Source organism: Diadema setosum, chromosome 11 (genome assembly GCF_964275005.1).
Source record: "Diadema setosum chromosome 11, eeDiaSeto1, whole genome shotgun sequence".
Classification (NCBI taxonomy): Eukaryota; Metazoa; Echinodermata; class Echinoidea; order Diadematoida; family Diadematidae; genus Diadema; species Diadema setosum.
Window position 1 is genome coordinate 2897688 of NC_092695.1, and position 19455 is coordinate 2917142.

The following is a 19455-nucleotide window of genomic DNA, read 5'->3' on the forward strand; positions in this document are numbered from 1 at the left end:
CTGCGAGTCAAAACCCGCTACTGCTGCCGCCGTGGTAGCGCCTATTCGGAGTGAGTGGGAGGTGAAACGCGACTCTAGTGCGCCAGCCATAGCCGGGAAAACGGGCAGCAGATCTAACGACGTCCATATACTTGAACAACTCTCTCGCCAGGGAACCGTGTCTCTCGGTATACACTGATGCGTATACAGTGAAGGCACTAGTTCACTGCTCTATGGTGGTAATTCGTGGGACTTTGCGCTGCGGCTGTAGTTGTAGTGCAGCACTAGCCCCGGAGACCGCGCCGCAAGGCGCGGTCCTGGCGGCTACCTCGCAGCTGAGCGGGAGCAAAAATCACGAATAACTCCATTGCCACATTCACGGCGACTTCACAAATAAAGCACGGCTAAATTTCTATCATAAACACAGTGACAATAAAAAAAATGAAATATGCATTACATTTTCGACTTGGTTCTTCTCACCCATTTATCTAGAAACTGCAAAATTGTCCACATTTTTAGGAGTAATAAGCGGCCTGCCCTAGTGCAACAGTGGAAAGACTTGCTGCTATATCCATTAGTACGCATCTACGCATGCGTGAACAATGACGTCAACGTTACGGACGCTCAAGGATATGAATGATGCACCATCGCACGGTGCATATAAGGTGAAATGAATATGCATCATGTAGCCAGCAATACAGCTGTCAATGCACTGCACTGCATGCATGCTGTGCGCATGTGCAAGTGATTGTGAGTTTTAGTGAGCATCGGTGAGCTGAAGATATTCGCCTTATAAGACAACATTTTCTGCATCATAAACAATGAAATGCATCAGTCACCGAAATCAATCATTTAGGTTTAATCGACCCATGTAAATAATCCTACTAGTTTTTGTTGAAAAATTAAGAAAATATAGCGCCGAAACGGCACCGTTTTGTACAACTCCTCGATCTGAATGCGAAAACGGCGCAGCCCCAACGCTGCACGTTGGGGCTGGTCGCAGTTAGTGCAGCACCTGAGTATAGGGGTTTGATCACTTTGAATCGGGGCATTCTTGAGTAAACAACCCAAATCTACAAACTCGCCCTTCCATATCTTTCTTTGGTCGATATGGGAACCGTTGAACCTAGCTCTTCCCTAGGTGTCGACATCAGAGGAGGCTTCGGGAATCCAGTGTCTGACGACTGACCCTGTTCATCGTCCTCGATCACAGGCATTTCATTAACCTTATGTACGGTCACCGTAGGCCAAGGCACTAGAAGCCCTTCATTGGGTACTCACCGTTATCGCCGACCGCGCCACCCATACCCATGTCCTGCTCAGGCTGGGCCGTCACATGAGCTCGCCTCCCGGCCGCCTGCCCCGTAGCACGGTCCTCCGTCTGCACCCTGTAGTCCGGCTGCCCAACAGCGGAACTTGCGCCGGGGCCCCGGCTGGTATTATGTTCTTCTGCTGGGCTTTGGGCCGCCGACCCCGCGGATCGCGAGGACACTGGAGGGGGAGTAGTCGTTCCTTCCCGGCGTGTACTGGGTGCGGGAGCATTCCGAGCAATCCTCCTTGCTCTTGTCGGTACAGGAGGAGCGCTGGCCGATGCTGCAGCCCGTGAAGTTTTCCGCTGCGAATGTTTTGGCCTGTGCTTTGGCATCTTGGAAATTCCACTACCTCTGATCGTAGCAAGAGTTGACGATTTTGTATCCGAATGAATAGCTCTATACAATAATTTAAGCGAGGGCCCAAAATTGATGCTCTCTCCGTGAAATCCACGTACAGAATGATCCCTTCTCACATTAACTGCTAAACTTTCCCACGATAAATGTTCAGCTTTCCCACGCGCACTGCTAAGCGTACTAATGCGGTTGCGCCATCGGGAACCATCAAAGGAGATCACTCGTTCATGTTTTCGGCGGCGCTCTTTGCGTATGCCGCCTGCTCTCAGGCTCCGACTAGCGCCGAACGCCCTCAAAGGCAGAAAACAAGTCAGTGAGCGAGTGTAAACCCCTTTTAACGACTAGCGCCGTTAAAGGAACTAATGTCATATTGTCTAATTTTTAAATCGTCAAATCCTCTTTTGTCCAATACTCATTTTGTTTAATTGCCATTTAGTCTGATACGCAAGCGACACGGGCTCCACCTATTTTGGTTGAATTTCACATAAGTAATATATCATCACATCTAATCAGCATTTCGACAAACTTTCAAATTAAAGATTGCGTATAAATTTGGGGGGATTTTCTGCCCCTTGCTGAATAAATCGAATCAATTGTTCTCCACATTCCACTGTAAAGCTCAGGTGGTGCGCAAAATTCAGAAATATGGAATCAAGTGAAATGCTGGCATTTTCCCTTGACCTGTGACCTTTAACACTTTTGGCACGCAGAGATGGAATAATGTTATTAAAAGAAAAACACTTTCGGCATGCTGAGATAAAAAGGAAAATAGTGAAATTTACAAATCTTACTTTTACCTATGACCGCTCCTCCCTCTCTCTCTCTCTCTCTCTCTCTGACTGAATCACACTTACAGCACAAATTCAGGAACAGGTATCTTGGTCTGTATTCAGAGTTCATTCACGAACGCATCTAAGGATGTTTCTTTACTTTACATTACAGATGTTTGTACATGTTTTATGACACAATAAGCAAACAAAAAGACAAAAGAGTAACCACTCCTATCACAGCAGGCTGTTGTAGGTTGTAGGTTAAAGTAAAGTCTTTCTTGCTAATATCATCAATGGCAAATGGCTATATACATGTGCATGATTTGATTGCCAAACATATTACACTCCTTCTCCATGTCTCCATATACTTTCTGACATATTCTCTTAGTACAGTCTGCTATGTCGAAATATTGGGTCCCGTGAGATTTTCGTGCCAAAATTGATTTTTTTTTTTTTTTAGCTAACTTGGTCAATTTGGGGGTGCTGATTCCAAAAAAAAACTTTGGGTCCATTTTTTCCGACCACGTCTTCAGCCGCCATTTTGAATTTCAAAATGGCCGCCATACCAAATTGTATTTTGACCCAATTCTCATAATGTGAGCATCATAGAAGGTTCAAATTTGATGCAGAAGGCATGCTTATGATGTCAGACATTCTGATACACCATTTTCTGATATTGTAGATTGTTTTGATACAATTTTTAGGCAGCCATCTTGAAATTTAAAATGGCCGCCATAACAAATGTAATTGGGCCTGTATCTCATATTGTATGTATTGTGTACGCCTAAGGTTCTAATTTGGGGCAAAGAGCATTCGTATGCTATCAGACATTCTGAAACATCTTTTTCTGAAACGATGGTTCATTTTGATATCATAGGTGGCCATCTTGGAATTCAAAATGGCCACCATACCAGAATGTATATTTTGACCCATATCTCATGTTGTAAGCAATACAGAAAGTTCAAATTTCAGGATGAACCGGGCTCATGACGTTGAACATTCAGATGCACTTTTCCCCTCCTTGAAACTGCAGATATCACTTTCGAGGCCGCCATCTTAACATTTAAAAATGGCTGCTTTTCAGCTAATATTTCTAGTTACAAGCAACTTTTAGGCATATCAATGTTTATGGTGACATACAATGTCCATTCTTTAAAAACACACACACACACACATAGGGCCTATACACTCTGTAATAAAAGATTATTCGTATAGGCCGCCACTCTGTAAATTCAAGATGAATTTCGACAATATTTGGTGCTGTAAGATCTATAAGCTGCAAGCTCAGGCATGATGGAGCACCCATGTGTAAGTCAATCACTCTAGTGAACTGTGTAGGCAGGAGCACTTCCTGACCTGTAGGAACACTACCATGTTGAAATGCAAAATGGCTGCCATGGAAAACATTCCTTTAAAAGTATTGCGTTTGGGTAAAATTTGTGAATGGGAAATCATGTGATTCTGGTGTCAAAACAAATGAGTGACTGAGTGACTAAATGCTCCATTTAGACGATTTGGTCGAAGAGTTTACGGTACTAGCCCTATACTCTAGAAATTCATGGAATAGTTACTTAGATAATGTATTGTCTTCTAGGCTCATTCTCTGCATTTGTTTTGGGGTGTTTTTTTTTTTTTTTTTGAATGGTTCTAAATTCTTCCGGAAACAATGACTTTTGCATTTCTTGCTATATTAGCATGATAATGAATTCTGTGGCTACAGTTGGTGTTGGAAGCTCGAAACATTTAATTGAGCATTTTATGCATACCCTCTGGAAATAACTTCAATGTCTTACATCATATTCCCCTGTAGTAGAGGCACAATAGGTTGTGAGAGTTTATGAGGTTTGCTCTCTGGATGTGTTGTACCAAGACTCTACGAGGGTAAAGCGGGAGATTGTTGTGGTTGAAGTCATCCATGCCCAACTTCTGGAAGGCATGGACTGTGTTACTTCTTGGTCCATCTGCTCTTTGAGACATCCTCAAATTTTCAACTTCAGCCGGCACCATAAAAGGCATGAAAAAGCTACCTTCATTTTTTTTCGCAACAAATTGCAGAACATAATCTCTTGATAATGTCAATTGTACTTTTATCATTTCCTTTTCCAATGATGGAGCAGACTAAACATGCGATGCAGTAAGTAAAGCAAACTTAGAAGATCCACCAGGAGAATTGAAATGTCAGTGTCTACGCAATAATCATCAATATCTCTGATGTTCCCTGTTGCTCTTGAAGAGGCATTTAATACATGCAATGGAATGAGGATATCTGCATCCTCGCTGTGAGTGAAGGGTGACAGCTTCCATGGCATCTTTGACGAACCTTTGTTTCTTTTCTTACCGTGATGTGGTCTCTGTGTTAGATGGAATTGACTGCTAAGTATTGCAACTTTCAGGCCGATTATTTGGCTCAGTTTTGTGGGTTTCTTAGGCATGTGTATGAAAAATGAACCTTTGTTCCAGAGAATGAGGAGAAGGCCATGTATGAGATGAAGAGTGATTGTGGAATTACTTAGAACTTATACCTTCCAATAATTGCATCGTTCAGCAATGACTGGATAATGACAGGTCTATCAGACTGTAGAACCAGTAGAAATGTTATGAGAAGTTGGTGATCCTCTTAAGCTTAATGATTGTGGATCAAATCTTACTTGGTGTATTTCAGTTGCACGAGCTGAATGTCTGACCTTTCTCATACTATCCGAAATACATATTCTTTCAGATACAAATTCTTTGTACAGAACATGAAAACTGCCCTTTTCAGCACTTTCTAGAATATCCCCCTTGAACAGTTGAATGTTTCCGATATCTGATTGCCAAACACCACATTCATCAGCTTCAATGCAGTGACAATGAGATTACACTCGCGTGATGGTCTTCTAAATTGTGGAGGAATTCTGCGATTCATGCAAAGCGCCACAGAACTGAGCTAATATTCCTGAAATAGGTGAAAGCCTACTCATTCCTTATTCATTCTGTGTTATTCCAGAAATACATCCAGCAAACCTTGTTTCAGTTTGTGGCCAACAAACAAGCTTGTGAATGGGAGCTTGTGAATGGCCTGATAGGGTGACCATGGCATTTGTTGCCATTGCGAGACTTATCCTAGTTTGTCTTCATTCTCTCGAAGCAGCATCAAGTTTTTGAGGATCACCTTCAATTGCATTGATGCTCACTTTCGTACAAATATTGATTGACTGGGATTAAATATGATGTTGCCTGAAAGGCAAAAACATTGCTTTAGCGCGCAGTACCCGAATCGCATATACCCGTCTGGCTATGTGAGATGTAACGCTTTCACGCTTGCCCACACGTATGGGACAGTGGTGTGGGACCCCCGTCCCCCCCCCCCCCCCATTCACAGCTTTTGCCCCTCAGCATGGCTTGATGACGTCATTGGAACCTCGTCCTTACATTTTGAATTTATGGCAGTCATTTTGAATTAAGAGATGGTTGTCATTCTGCGTGACCTGGAAATGAATTCGGTCTAACTAGGACAATTTTGGCAAATTCATGTAAGGCGCTTACCACAGTATATTTTCTATGGCGGCCATTTTGAATTTCAAGATGGCAGTCTACAAACTGTCTCAAAACAATCCACAATATCAGAAAAAGATATATCAGACTGTCTGACGTCACAACTACGCATTTTGTAACAAATTTGAAGCTTCTACAGTGCTCACTTTATGAGATATGGGTCAAAATACGGCTTGCTATGGCGGCCATTTTGGATTTCAAGATGGCAGCCTACAAACTGTCTCAAAACAATCCACAATATCAGAAAAAGATATATCAGATTGTCTGACATCACAACTATTCATTTTGCACCAAATTTGAAGCTTCTACTGTGCTCACTTTATGAGATATGGGTGAAAATACGGTTTGCTATGGCGGCCATTTTGAAATTCAAGATGGCAGCATACAAATTGTATCAAAACAATCCACAATATCGGAAGTAGAGTGTCTGACATTACAACCATGCATTTTACACCAACTTTGAAATTTCTACAATGCTCACTCTATGAGATATAGGTCAAAATACAGTTTTCTATGGCGGCGGCCGAAGACGTGGTCGAAAAAAATGGTATCAAAGTTTTTTGGATTCAGCATCCCCAAATTGACAAAGTTAGCCAAAAAAAAAAAAAATCAATTTTGGCAAAAAAATCTCACGGGATTACATAGTAGCCTCTACTATCTCCCTTTTTGTATGATAATCTCTCTCGTGGCATAGTCCACCAGTCCTTCACACTAAATTGAGGTTGTCAACACGAACAAGAGCGCAAAGTCCACGGACTGCGATGCATGTACCGTGGCCCAGTATAGGAACCGTAGCACGACGTTACCGTCACTTTTTTTTTTTTTTCGTATTGTCCTGAACTGTATTTGATCACATTAGTGCATTATTATGAATTCATTGTCTTGGGTACAGCAAAGCATGGACTGTGGCAAGGCAAATATACTAGCGAAGCAACCAAAGTCAAAACTATGCGTTATCCATCATGCGTTGGGAAGTTAACACCAATAAAGACTACACCATGAAATGGGATTTGAAGATAAGACACATGTCTAAATGCCAACTGGTCTCGACATGAAACTCACGCAAATGACCATGAAGCTATACTATTCGAGTATGCGGATAACGTAATGGTAGGGTGACGTTCAATTACGTTCTTGAATTTCCACATAATAGTTGAGAAATGATACTCTTAGCAGTGATATGAAAATAGAAAAGATATTTACAATACACACAGATCCACAATATGACTGTAAAATAATAGTATTGTAGTCCCTGATTACAATACTATATATGATTGATATCTATCAATGTTATTGATTACAAGAGGGCAAACAAGTAGTACTACTGTTGATGAAGATGGAACATGTAGAGCTATAATTATACTCAAACACTCTTGAACTTTCTGAGTAACTTTCTGTTCCCAACTTACTTCTAGTTGTGGACCCCATTTCATGTACTCTTGCATGCTGTAATACTTTTCTGAAACCTTCGTATATTTCACGTGTTACTTTGGTTTATTTTTTTTTATCGTACCAAGAAGCAAACATACGCACTGAAATAGTTACCGATGATCATTAATATCCATGAATATAAATACAATATAATACTAAGTATTATTGTGCTCGTTTGTATGTGTGTGTGTTCATGTATTAAATACAACTTATGAAGACAGAGTTCTAGTTGAGCTGAAGAGCGAATTTCAGCCTCCCTTTAAAACATCTTAGTACAGCTCTCTTTGTCTTGTTTGTCTTTTTTCTAACAGATTATTCTAAAATGAACTTAGGCATTATATACTAGGATAGTTCACAGGCATCAACATTTGATATGAAAAAGCACCCTAAATGACAGAATAACAATATAATAAAGTTAACAAAGCATCGTTCATAAATGTGTATGCTACAATTACTTGACTTGATATAGGTTTTCGACTGCAAAATGGCAGGGTACATGTGTAGCAGCCTCTAACAGACCGATAGGTACAACTTCTCTGTATTTCACTTAAAAAAAAAAAAAGTCAGCTGTCTATGATAATTATTTGAGGGGACTACTAACTACAAGCCCTGCATTTTAGCAGTTCCCTCCATTTCCAACAACTTTGATCCGGTACTTGTATGAAGTTACAACACTTATTGTATTTCAGTTTCAGGCGGTTGTTTGAAAAAAAAAGAAGGAAACCTCCATCCCATACGATTTAAAGGTCTCAGGAAGGAAACATTCAACGATATCAATCGTATTACATTAGTTTTATGCAAACATTGAAGTTTCGAAAAACTTGATAAAAAGATTAGAGTAAGAAATAAAAGTCCCTTATCATTATAATATATCATTTTGTCTATAGTACATACACTTTGAGTTTTGAAAAGCACACAATTTCCGTGGCACATCGTTTAGGCCTGTTTTTCTGTAGATCCACTGGTTGGTTCTGGGGCAGCAATATCTGAAAAGTAATCATGTACAAATATATTTGTATTCATTGTAATTCAAAAATATCCCAATAACAATAAAAATAAAAGATAATCGGCTCGGTAAAAAATCGCAAAGACAACGAAATTAAGTCGTCCTTCTCTTTGCAACCTGTGAAAACGTTATACATTACATCATTGATATTTTCGTTGTTTATGATTTTATCATAATTCTTATTTTTCTCAGCGCTTTTGTCGAGACGCTCATGATAAAGGTGGAAGTCTCATATATAATATATATATATATATATATATATATATATATATATGAAGAGTTTGTTTGCAAAAACCGATAAGTCCATATATGCCAAATGGAGATATTTGCGATTAAAGGTCAAGAAAAATAAAGAGAATAATAAGAAAATTTTTGCTTCTTTTGACCATAACTTCAAAAATATACCTTTATATGTAGTGACCAATTTATCATTTAAAAGGTATTATTTTGTACATTATGACAGAAATCGTACTTCAAAATCTTCAAAAATGGACTTATCGGTTTTTGCAAACAAACCCTTCATATATATATGCATATATATATCTCACATATGCAAAATTATCAAGGAGAAGCCAAAAAGCTGTTGTAGTGGTGACTTCTTTCACAAAAACATTATCCCAATTCACCGCTACGTGAATCTCATTAGAAGATCCAGCTGAGGCACGCGGCTGGTTGTTATTCATAACTCTCTGCCCCAAAAAGGAACGTGTGCATAAAGTCAAAGAGTTGAAGGGTTGGTCCGTCGGGTATTCGAGCTTGGGTCTGCCTGAACCGCTATGACGTCTCCGTGGCCGAGCGGTTAAGGCATTGGCGTTTCATGCCAAAGACCCGGGTTCGAGTCCCGGCGGAGACCAATTTTTCAACTCTTGCGCTTTTCCGAAAAGGAGGAACAGTAAGAGGAATAATGATGTCAAAGCTACGCACCGATTTCTCCTTCCTTTCTCATATCTCACATAATATATATATATATATATATATATATATATATATACATATATATATAGATCAGAATTTGAGAGACGCGATTCTCATATTCAAAACGTAACTTAAAAGAAATGGCAATGGGATGTTCGAATTCCCCTGAGGTAAATGAAAAAAAAAATAAAGTTTTTCAGTGGAATATGTTCACTTATCGTTTATCGTGCCATTCTGACAGGACGTAGAAAGCAGCTGATATAGTATGACATTAAACTCACGTCGTCATCAATGACATCTACGTATTTCAAAGTCATCATGTACTAATAACTGCCTATAAAAATGATTGGTTGTTTTGAAATCATTTAGAGGTTTTATTGTAAAGAACATAAAGATAAAAAACGGTTTCCGAAAACTGCGCGAGCTACTACTGTATACTCTTACTTTGCTACGTGCTTCTAAACTAAATATCACGACAAAAAAGAAAAAAATATTAATCCTCAGACAGAAAGACAGATGAGGAGCCGGTATCTTCTGTTCCAATCAATTCTTGTCTGGCCATAATTATGGAGGCTGCAATATACTAACATAGTCCCGTGGTCCGTTCATGTACGTAGCACGAGCGTTCATGTATTAATTTTGCTCATATACCCATGTGGAGAATATCACATAAGACTCTCATAGAAATCCAGCAAGATGCTCTTATTGGTTTGAATTGGTTTCTATTTGTTATATTGCTTCTTATTGCTTCCTTATTCAACTGTTATTGGAACCAATAGCAACTCCATTCAGAAGTACAACAGTTCGTTGCTTTTTACCTGTAAGCAACACCAGAAACACAGAAGAAACCCGTATAAGCTTCAAACCTACAGTATGTCCAGAAGATCTCATTGTTGCTATCGGTCTTGGTTTCGATTGGTTTTGCGGATTTCTATAAACACAGGTTTCATTTAGGCACCATACAAGCTATTCTTTAGAATGATGCAGGCGAACCTGCTTTTATTCTTACCAGGATTGTGTTGGGCAAGCTGCACAGGAGCAATGGGCTGGGCCTGGCTGTGGACCATTGGCCCCATCCCCTGTTGAGCTTGGTTTCCCATAACCTGGGAATTGGTAACTGCATTAGCCGGTAGGATGTAGAACTGTCCACCAACCGGTTGTCCTAGGATAAGGAATGTTGTTTAGAGTGATACGGCCAATACAGGCAAGAGTTGGACTATATGTTACTTTAAGAAGCAAGCATACTTTGTTACGACGAGTACTTACAAGGCTTTGCCAAATGATAATAACATCAAAAGACAATGAGAATAAGATGATCTTAATACAATGCTGAATTAAAGGGACTGTACAGTACTGGTTGAGGTGGGGATTCAGGTTTATAACATTCCGAAGTGAGATAATGAGAAACCTCTTATGAAATATGAAAGAGAGTGTAATTCTAAGAAGGAGTCAACGTTTATTTGATGAAAATTGGTTTTCAAATGGCTGAGATATCCAAAAAAAGTGATAATAATAAAAGGCGACAGGCCACGCCATTTATTACGATCTCTTTGTTTCACCTTGTTTATGGATATCTCAGCCATTTCAAAACCGATTTTCATCAAATAAACTTTTGATAACCCTTAGAATTGTATGCTCTTTGACATCTCATAGAGTGGTTTCTGGGTATCTCGCAAAGACGTTAAAAGCTACATCCTCACCTCAACCAGAACTGTACCGTCCCTTTAACAATCGGAGTGATGATTAGATGACTCAGGAAGGCATTACACAAATAAAAATGCAAAATTTGTAGTGCATATCATTGTTTCATATAGGTAACGCTTAAAATTCATCGGACGAAGTATAATCGCAGAAATATTAAAGCACATGAGTACACAGACTTCAATTAATTCTAATGTTGCGTTGTGTGTGATCATGAAGCTCTATGCACAACTATAATTATCTTCACAAATATCGCGATTGATAAAATAATAAGATTGTAATACCATTCGCATAGGCTGGAGGCGATTGAACGTAACCCGGAAGGACTGACATCTGAACAGGTTGCAGAGTCTATGTACAGATTTCAAAGAAAATTAATTCGTTAAATGATGAAAGTCCGAAAGTCCGTCATCTTAGTGCACCAGCGTTTCAAACTTGAGATGCATCCATAAACTTCAACGCCGCGCCGTTGTAACAACTGTGAACAAGTTGGCACGTAAATGACAATGCCGAAGACACTCGTCTGTTTGTAGAATCTTCTACTCTTTGGAGAAATACATTCTTTATCAAAACTCTTTTCTCAGTACAGTCAGTACCTATTATAGTGGTGCCTATAGATTTTGACTAGACTAAAATTAGTAATGCGTCAGTAAAGCGGGAAAATGGATAATATGCTTTGATGTCTTATTAAAAAAATTTGGACTTGAGAATTATATCCTTTTCGATCAAGTCAGAGACTTGGGTTTATGTAAAAAAAAAAAAAAAACAAGGTGTTTTCAAACCACATTCTACAAAATAGCACATAAACTTTCGCTTGTACTGATATTATATTGTAAAAAAAAAACAACAACAACATAAAAACAGCAAGGGGAGATAGAGGTTGAAAAATGCTCAAAAATATTTAACTACAGTAAGTACTTCTGATGATCCAGGGTACTGAGCTTCTGGTACACACCTGTTGAGCGTTGACGTTACCACCACAGCAGGAATTACGACAGCATGAAAGCTTGTAGCTGGATGCCACAGTGGATGTAATGCCAACTGCAATTTCAAACGCTCCGCATACCACTAAGACACAGTCCACAAGTACTCGCACCCACTGTGTAGGAAACAGATACATCGTAGACTTTAAAATTATTTTTAAAAATTGATCTCATGACAAAATATTTTCCTCCGAAATTTTAATTGTCATAGTTACCGCCTTCCTCAGCGGAACGACCCGTCTTTGCTGGTCCCATGTGTAGGATTTCTTGCTGGGGAAAATATTCCAAAGTGCCTGTCAGGGATCATACTTTGGTGAAACAGAAAGCTCATTTTCATAGGACGAGATTCCTTGATCAAAGAAGCCCACGCCCCACCTCCTCTGAAGTGTCACAGCACATCCACGTCGAGTCTCTAGGCCACCACGTGGACCTAGAGAATGGGGAGGTTCTGGACCGGGAAACTCGACACTCTGAAAGGGGAGTTAAGGAAGCAATATACGTCTTGGCCTATATACCAACTTTCACTCAATAAGGACGGGGGTGAGCTTCAAATGTCCGAAAGTCTATGACCCGCTTATCGATCGTCACGTGATCAAGGCCAAGACGGGTCATTCCGCTGATGAAGGCTGTAACTTTGATAGCTGAAAGTTTGTAGGCCTATAGACGTTAAAAGTTTTACACCAGTTTCAGAGGTCAAATGTGCTTTCACTCTAACAACACAAAGTTATTACTTCAGGTTTTTGTCGTATAAGGACATATTCCTATGTTTTGTACTTTCCCCGTTATTTTTTTTTTCTTCTTGAATTATAAAATTCTTGAATTTACATATTCTTAAATGAAAAATGACGCCAGTTAACGGCTGACTACTTTCAAGATCAGTACGTCAGTAGGTCAAATCTACATTACTCACATCTTCTGTCGGACAGTACCAGCTGTAATGAAATGGAACGCATCCAAAAAGTTCTTCATGAGCTGCGCCAACAATATTCAGGACGAAAATTCCCAAACCACAAGTGATCGATGCGATACTCATCCCTAAATAGGCAGATATCTTGTTCAAAAATATCATTGCAAGAAAAAGAAAAAAGAAAAAGAAGAATCAGAACGTAAGTTAACATCAATCAAACTTTGATGTATCGCTGTGGTGCGGACATACAAATTGAAGATTCGTGATTAATGTAGTTCCTTTTTTGTGTGTGCCCATGTTTGTATGAAATATTGACATATTGCATTTGCACAATTGCGTACATGTTTATTCATCCTACACACCTTTAAACACAGCAGTCCTTAATAATAATAGTGAGACTCTTATAAAGCGCACATTTCTATCTAAAAAAGATACTCAAGGCGCTATAGAGTACATATTGTGTCACGTTACAACAGTATCACAAAAAATAATAAGACAATAAACCAACAAACAATAGGCCTATGTACGTACACATACTATACATACAGGTATACAATATTGTCAATTTAAATTGAAAATATATGTCTTGAGATTTTTTTTGAAACCATCAATGGAAGATGCTTCTCTAAGAGATTAGGACTATCAATTAGAACTATTAAAAATTATTAAATGAAAATTTACAAACGATGTCTAAACTTCAAATTCTCTTTTACATTGCATATTGTCATCTAAAATTGAGTCACGACATGGAAATCAAGTTTTTGGCCATGTATTATTCGTAAAGAAAAACATAAAAACGGGTAGACCTATGTATTTGCTGTCATTATCAAAAGCGGCTATAGCCGAGAACGCCGGGAGCAGAGCAAAAGTCATGATATAAAAGTACTGATCATGCTGATATTATGTCACATTTATACACACTAATACACTCGCGAGATTTTTAACAGACTTCACTTACCAGACATGTCCTTGGAACGCCTCCTCTATGCGTGAATAATCCAAGCAAGCCAGTAAGAAGAAAAATCTGTATAATCATATTAACACAAACATACACACACACACAGGTCAGACTTATCTTCATCTAAACATACACTTTTGCGTCATAATTCTATGAGTGAGTAGTTGCTAGTATTTTCCATTCGATTCGTTTTTCTGACATCTCTCAGTAAACTCTGATAATTTTCTGATCATTGCTGACTGTAGAAATAGCAACTTTAGAATTACAATCAACAATACACTATGTTGTCAATATGAATTCCCTTTCTGTATTCTCCTTGTAACGGAATTGAGGTACGGTAACATCTGTTCAAAAATCTATATTGTATGCATCTTCATCACTTACTAGGTAAAGAGGGCAATTTGTCGTTGATGCTGCCATTTTTATAAGAGTGCGTGTGTTTTGTTGTTTTGATAAATTTGAATGGTGGATGTTAAACTCAACGATATGTAAAATTATGATTCAACAATGAGCAAGGGATATTACTTACCCCTATACCAGTCCACAAGGGGGCGGCAATGTAGGATTTATACGATTGCAGTGCTATGGCCACACAGCCCAGGGCCGTAATCACCGAGCCCCCAACAATGTGCATGATGGCAGTGATCTGGCAAATGAAGTTCAAAAGCATTGCATGTTGTAGAGATTGGAGACAAACAAGGTATTGTTGTTGTGGGGTTTTGTGTGTGTGTATGTGTGATTTTAACACGAAGTAGTGACCATCTATTACTTTACGCCTTCTTCTAGTATCACAAACGGCTGATGACTGGCGACACTCAAGATGAATTATGACGTGATCCTTTGCCGAAATGTATCCAAGTGATACTAAATTATTAGATTTATATGCAGTCATAGGAGAAGAGAATCTGACACGTTACGAGGCACGTGTTTTTTTTTTTTTTTGCACATGACGGTGTGGCAAGTAGATGTGAAGTTGGTGCATGCAAACGAATTAACGTAGAGAAATTTGGAAGCTATAGGGTTTTCTGCTCTATCTCCACTCCATTGACTTAAAGAATGCATGTGGACACTCATTATGTTGGCACATTTCAATTCAAAACTAGCCAAGCAATATTATGGATAATGACAAAATGACATTCACAGCAATACTGACCTCCGTTATTGACAGTCCCCCCCCCCCCCATCATGGGATAAATTCCCCATGAACTAAATTATCCGTATACACAGGAATTCGAAGTTTCCGGTAGTGCGACAGCCTAATCTATACATTACATGTCTTCAATCTCCAAGGATAAACACCGTACCATAATATCGTGGTAGAAATTTAAAATCAATGGCGTATTTATCACGTTTAGAGCATGATCCGTCCTGTTTGATAATGTACCTTAATCGCGCTCTTGGCATGGTCTTTCGTTGACGTAGGTAACGGAGCCGTGATTCCTGCTGAATAAGCCTGCATGGCCATGGTGCTTAGCTTCTGTTTCTTGGTTTCTGTGAAATCATTTTTTAAAAGAGGAAAAAGAAATTCCCCATACTAAGAGCTTTATCCTCTCAAAAAAAAAACATAAAAAATAAAACACAGAATAATGATAAATGCATCAACAAGCTTCCCGGAGTCATATTGAATATTACACACTCTCTCTGTGCAAATCAGTATAAAAGACATCTCGAGAGATATTAGCTCAGGCAATAATGAAGGTTGTTAGAGTTAAGACAGCGACATATTGCGATTGATAAGTGAAACTAAAATACAAGTAATCATACATGTATGATGGACAAAGATCGTGCACTCAGTACAAGGGAAGATCATCAACCTCTACACATCTCTGTGACCAGGCTTTCTCCATGCAAAATCATAATGTCCCAAAGATAATTAGGCTACCATGGCTCTTAACAAGCTAACTTCTGGGATTAACAGTGTTTAAGCATATAGATATAAACGGATAATAAAAGTATAGTGTAGAAATACGCTGAATGAATGATAAACTCACCGCCACAGCAGATTATCTAGGCGGCCTCGTTTTATGTCGTAGACATTACATTGATACAGAGATAGATCAATTCTACTTAACTACGTACATGTACATGTGTGCCGCCTGCGCTGCACAGGCTTTTATAGATGTTGGATCTACTGCGTAATATAAATATACTGGTTCGTATTAATATTCTGGTCGTGAATGCAGCCTAATACAGGTTTTCCATTTTTAACACAGGTGTTACGTCTGCCCGTGTAGAATCTTTTTGAAAATTTGTTTTTGTGCGTGTGCTTTGGCTTGATTTCAAAGGTTCGGTCAACGACTCTATAATCTAGTACTTCAATTGATACGAAAAAAATTAACACGCACACAAGCAGACATTCGTATCAAGCTTGTGTAGGCATAATGATTGCATCAATTTTAATTCAGAGGTATAGCTCAACAACAACAAAGGCCTACGGATCATTCCGAATCCTCCGACAATCACTGATAATCATGAAATTCATAGTCATCTGAAAGTTGTATTATTGAGTGACATAATCATTGGATCTTACCTCAGCAGGTTTGTGAAAATGCATGCACATCACGCGCCACAGAGGAAGTTATTCTCCTACCAGCACCAAGCAAATGTTGTGTTACTATAGAATAATCATGTGTGCTATCACGTCTAGAGCACTTATAGGAAAACCGCGTATACATTATGAAGCGACACACCTAAACAGTCAATAATCGACTCGGGTCAGAGAGCATCGAGTGACGTTGCCAGAAGCGACGAACTGTGGAAAATTGTGTACATTATCAGAGAGAGAAAGAGAGAATGACAAAGCAGTACGGAAATCTTGTTTTCCATACGTGTACTACATCTATGCTGTGATATAGAGGCAGCGACTGTCGTACATAAATGAAACTTAATCGTCGGTGTATTAAATGTATTATGTTAGTTTTATACAATGACTGATATTCTTCCTTCCTATCGTAGTTTTGGTTTTACGTTTTATTCATTAACTTCACCAAACTGGAGAAAGGTAATAAACATTATAGATACATCCCTGTATCAAACTGAGTATTTAACTGTAATCATATTTGAAAATTATCTTTGATAATCATTTGGTGGTACAATGGCTGTAGCCGCTATGAATGTTGGGACATTGTGTGTGTGGTGCGTTTAAACGTTTTCTTAACTGCATAGTTGCTGTGACGGGCGGAGTGGTGTGAGATTATCACTTTATGCACGAAGCTTGTAGTCCAAAATTAAAAAGCAGGGTGTTAAACTGTAAATGCTTTAAAAAAAATCATCTTCAATCAGCTCAGCAAGTAAAATCTAATCTCGTCCGTACACATTTTTTTGTCAGAGCAAAATACTGGCGGATAACACTGTCTCACATTAGACTCTTGTGACATGAAACTTGGATTTTCCAGTGTGTGTGAAAAAAAAAAGAGTATTCCCATTGATGATGTTAAAAATGTGAATAGTATTGTCTTATCATACTTCGATAGTATCATTGGCGATGCGACTGCCCTACCTGAGCGTTCGTTTCTTTGTGTGTGTGTGTGTGTGTGTGTGTGTGTGTGTGTGTGATTGTGTGTGATTTCTTTTTTTTTTTCGGGGGGGGGGAGGGTGGGGAGGGATTTTTTTTCCTCGGCATTTTACAGCTCCCTTTCATACAATATTACCTCCGCCTGTTCATGATCCTTTGTGTGTGTGCGTGTGTGTGTGTGTGTGTGTGTGTGTGTGTGTTGAACAAGAGGACGTGCTCTAAAGTGCAGGTAAAATACAGTTCTTTGTCACTGTTCGACTTGTATTGATTGATCTTTAAAGTTCATGCTGATATAAACAATAAGGTTAATAAGGATTTACAAACATTTCGGTCCCGGTGATACCCTGTCTCATTCCCTCTAGATAATGTGTCTGCTACTTTATCCAAAATTTCCCTTTGATATGCCCGCAAGTTTATAATGACTATTTTAGTTTCCTGCATACATTGTATTGTCGGAAAATTGAATACCTGAACATAAAAACGACCAAAGTCCAAATTTGGCTATCGTCTTTGGAGACCCTTTACGAAGTCATGCAAAAATAGATAATCGGTCAAATGAATGTTTTACATTGAAATTTCTACAAATAACATTCGACTAGATTAAAAAAAAAGTAAAACATAGGAAATTATCTAATAATTTAATGATTTCTATCTTTTCTAACTTATCTGTAATGGACTTGGGTCGTTTTTATATTCAGGTACCACGTAAGCAATTAGCCGTAACCAGTCATCATAAATTTTTTTTTTTTTTTTTCACGTAGTATGTTCCCGTGTATGATCTGCTGTTCCAATTTTGCAATTCAAACTTGGCATCTAAGTGTATTAATAATAGTTAGATCTGATCATTATCAGTTATGAGTCATTTATTCAGCAAAACAATGTCCTCCAGAGGAGTCACCTCACCAGTCGGACACACTGGTCATAAATTACGGCCCTTGAGCTAGACATTGAAAACCCAAAATGTCCATGAGTCATAATATTGATCACGACCTAGACATCAAGTAAAACAGGCCCGCTCGCTAGTAAACCAGATCCATTAGCTGTAGACACTAGACAATGTGAAGCTCGTGGGTGAAAGGTGACATCTATATAATTATTTGTTTAATTTCATTCGTTTTTATTTCATTTATTAAGTTTCCACACAAATTATACAGTGCTGTATTTGTAACATACATCCATGGCAATGAAAAGTAACACATATTTTTGTAAATTCAATATTTCACTAAAGAGACATGCTAACATAACAATGTTAACATAGTGTTAACATTACATGACTCGAAATGAATTCAAATCAGTTTAAAGTACGTTACATTAATGCCGGATGATTACTTGCCGACATGGCCGAGGGAACCCACACTCAAAAGAAAAATAGGTGACGAATGCTTATATTTTGATCATAAAAAACCCAACAATGATGGGGTAACACTTGTTGCATATGTCAGCGGGCAAATAAAATAATGGCTGCTTCTTTGTTGATATAATATTGAATTTACTGCGATGTGACAAATTTTGTTATTTACTCATTACCCTGTACAACATAATGTTGCATTTACTTTTGTCAGTGACGATATGGGTTTATCACGCTACCGTCTTCATAGATCAATATGTTGCCAATGATCTAATACTCCATATAGTGAGTCATTATTCAGATACTCTTGCCATGTCAATGTCCGTTAAAAAAAGAAAGCAATCTTTGTAGCGAAGTTTATAGAATCACAAGCTATGCCTAATAATCGGAACTTCTCCAGCATGCACTACCCAAATTCCTCAGCTGCCAAAAATCTGCCAATTGTTGCAATTTTCAGAAAGAGGTTGCAAACAGTTTGTATTTTTGTTGTAAATCCAACTGCATATTTCCATTGGGGATAATGCAGGATGAAGATGAATAACACGTCTGCCCCCCCCCCTTTTTTTTTTCTTGCTGTCTGTTCACCATTGAAGAACAGGTTTAGTGTAAAAGGTTAAAGTGAATCTCTATAAGGTTCTAGGATACCGTAATTTCCCTTTTGTAGCCAGTGCATTTCCGTAAAAAAAAATAATGATAACTTTGATAATTTCTTTGTATCCAAAAGAACAGTGAAGTATTTCTA

The 19455-nt window shown here is 38.6% G+C and overlaps 1 protein-coding gene and 1 non-coding gene across 2 annotated transcripts; one reads left to right on the forward strand and one right to left on the reverse strand.

Moving 5' to 3' along the window:
- Positions 1–8317: 8317 nt before the first annotated feature.
- LOC140234862 (uncharacterized) lies at positions 8318–13019 on the reverse strand. Its single transcript, XM_072314909.1, has 5 exons — positions 12897–13019; positions 11959–12102; positions 11288–11354; positions 10312–10464; positions 8318–8367 (listed from the first exon to the last, which is right to left on the reverse strand). The coding sequence occupies exons 1-5, from the start codon at positions 13017–13019 to the stop codon at positions 8318–8320; spliced, it is 537 nt and encodes a 178-aa protein (XP_072171010.1).
- Positions 9169–9240, forward strand: Trnae-uuc (transfer RNA glutamic acid (anticodon UUC)). The gene has a single exon. It is a non-coding gene; the product is annotated as a tRNA-Glu (tRNA).
- Positions 13020–19455: the final 6436 nt, after the last annotated feature.

What these genes read in the sequence shown, in the direction of transcription:
- LOC140234862 (XM_072314909.1), bottom strand. Translation starts at nt 13,019, where the DNA reads ATGAGTATCGCATCGATCACTTGTGGTTTGGGAATTTTCGTCCTGAAT. An exon ending in GGTACTGTCCGACAGAAGAT is followed by an intron (nt 12,103 to 12,896) that starts GTGAGTAATGTA and finishes TTTCCTACACAG; the next exon opens with TGGGTGCGAGTACTTGTGGA. An exon ending in GTAACGTCAACGCTCAACAG is followed by an intron (nt 11,355 to 11,958) that starts GTGTGTACCAGA and finishes ATCTGTACATAG; the next exon opens with ACTCTGCAACCTGTTCAGAT.